This window comes from Phytophthora parasitica (assembly GCF_000247585.1).
Source record: "Phytophthora parasitica INRA-310 unplaced genomic scaffold supercont2.213, whole genome shotgun sequence".
Taxonomy (NCBI): domain Eukaryota; phylum Oomycota; class Peronosporomycetes; order Peronosporales; family Peronosporaceae; genus Phytophthora; species Phytophthora nicotianae.
In genome coordinates, this window is record NW_008649199.1 from 2,895 (window position 1) to 5,356 (window position 2,462).

The 2,462-nt window shown below is 50.3% G+C and overlaps 1 protein-coding gene across 1 annotated transcript; it reads right to left on the bottom strand.

Annotated features, from left to right (window-relative positions):
- Positions 1-1,680: 1,680 nt before the first annotated feature.
- PPTG_19904 (hypothetical protein) lies at positions 1,681-2,462 on the bottom strand (the record flags this gene model as incomplete). The annotated part of the gene is made up of 1 exon (XM_008918478.1): positions 1,681-2,462. A coding segment is annotated over one exon (663 nt), but the record flags the coding sequence as incomplete, so codon positions are not given.

Genomic DNA, 2,462 nt, shown 5'->3' on the forward strand with positions numbered 1-2,462 from the left:
CTTCATGCATTACGGATAGTACTGGGCACTTCCACAACATACAGACCACTGCTTCGTCGAGTTGCTACCAGCTTGGACTTGCCGCTGGTAATCACGCATCGCTCATGATCAAACGTGGCCGCAAGCCCTGCAGTTCCGACCTCGCTAAGACTGACGAGATTGTGTTGCAGCCCAGGCACAAACAGGACGTGATCCAAAGTGCACATTCTGCCAGTAGCCAGTGGCAAGTGCGCTTTCTCCCGATGCGTCGCGTTTAGCTTCATCCCATTAGCCGTCGTAACGACAACGTTCGTGTCCATCTTGCTCAGACCAGACAGTAGTACACGCGCGCCCGTCCTGTGACTCGATGCGCCAGAGTCGATTATCCAGTCGGCTCCCACTGAGTCCGAGACAGAACTCACATGAAGACAAAACCGCTCTCTGCGCCACCGCTGTTACCTTGGCTGTTGTTCCCACCGCCAGATGCACCGATGAGTCGCTTCTTCGCCTTGCATTCGTTCTTGAAGTGACCACGCTTCCCACAGTTGAAGCATTTACCCTTCTTCACACCTGGCTTCCCGTGGGTGGCCGCCGTAAAGGCACTACCGCCACGCACTGCTGGGGCACCACTCCGCTTTCCACGTTGTGTTTGAGTCGCACGGCGCCTTGCCTCGGCGGCCGCTTTAATCAGAAGCTCATCGAACGTAGTGCATGTCTCCAGTGAGCTTATGTAGCCATTCCAGTCGGGCCCAAGGCTTTGTAGAAAGTTACTCTTCTTCTCAGAATCACTGAGGGATACCTTATAGCACTCCAATTCTGCCAACATCAAGCGGGTTTGCCTGATGTGCTCCAGCGTGTCACCACCGACATCGATGTAGAGAGCCAGATACTCTCGCTTAAGTGATCCGACTGTCGTGTCGCATACATGGCGACACGTCTTCTGCTGCGCTTTCAGCATGGCTTGCGGATGCGGTGAGTCCGCTACCAACGCGGCTTGATCCTCAGTTAGCGCCGACAGAATGATGGTCATGGCGAGTTTCTGCTGCAATTGCAGCTGATGTAGCGGTCGCTCCCTCTGCTGTAACGGACGATCAGCTTGGCCGGTCTCCTCATTCTCGAGTTGCAGCGATGTTGGTGCCGGCTCCGACACAGCACCCCATACAGCCTTCACTTCCAGATACAGCTGGAGCTGCCGCGCCCAGACGCGGTATCCCGTTCCGTCGAACTTGCGGAGCTTGGTCGTGAAGGCGGTCGTGGTGTTGGCGTTGGCACTCATAACCTTTCGGATAGATAGGAACTTGATATGTGAGTCGAACCCGGAAAATGTGAAGTGAGTAGAATTGAGAGTTATGCAAAAGCCGTTGAGCGGCCGCTTCCTGTGTGCAGCCCTCGAGCTTCCTGTCCAATGCCTGACCTCCTTGAAGCTGAACTACGCGTTGCACTAGACGGATGACGCAGATACCGTAGTACGTCAAGATGACGCGTATCCAGTTGCACTGCATGTGCCGCACTGTGCTTACAGAGTAGCACGTTCCGACAAGTTTATTTATTCGTTTAATGAATTTACATGTTAATTGTGGCGATTTAATTTTTCTTGTGTTATTTGCACTTGTGATGAGAATTGTTTGCCATCTTCTTGTTTTTTTACTTTTTGTTGCAAATATCTTCTTTACGTTAGAAAACGAAATTTGAGATTGAATTCCTCATTTTTTTGTTTACAGTTTCGTGAAGTATCTTACTTCGTAGTACAAGTTATCCGCTGTTTTATTTTTTCAATTCTTGTGCAAGGTAGCCGAAATGTGAGATGTTCATTTTTGACCTCATGGTTCTTTGTCTGATGCGCTGGATTCCACCTGCTTTCTTTTTGAATCATTCTCCACATCAACAACAATCTCCGTGTACGCCTCAGATTCATCTCCTGTCTCGACTGCTTCTGCAACGGTGGCTGGTATCGCCAACAAAGCGGGAGCATTTGACATCATGTCGTTCTTTGCCTGCGCGCGCTTCTCCCAGGTGGCAGCATTCTGTCGAACGTTCGTGATCACTTCGTCAAATCCTGTTAAGGGAAGAACGTCACGTGCCGCATTATACAGAGGAAGCACCACAAATTCGAGAAAGCCAATCTGGTTTTTCTCGAAACGCTCAACCCCTGTATCGTGGTCACAAAGAGGTGAAATGGCCAATCCAAATTGCCGTTCTGTATCACCCTGCCGATAGAATTCTTCTGCTACGAGCTCCGACCACGCCAAATGAAGCGGAAATGACTTCATTGCGTGGCCTACATCAGCCATCATGATGAGAGTTTGAAGTACCAACTCATCAGGTAGCAAAAGCCCAGGTCCACTACTTGGATCACTCGATTCTGACGTAGGATGTACTGCATACAACTTGCTCTTTAGACGATTTACGTGCGTGAGGTGGCCACTTAGATCTGTAGCAAGCACCATGGAGATAATTTGTAAGCGACTCTGTCGACGTAGATC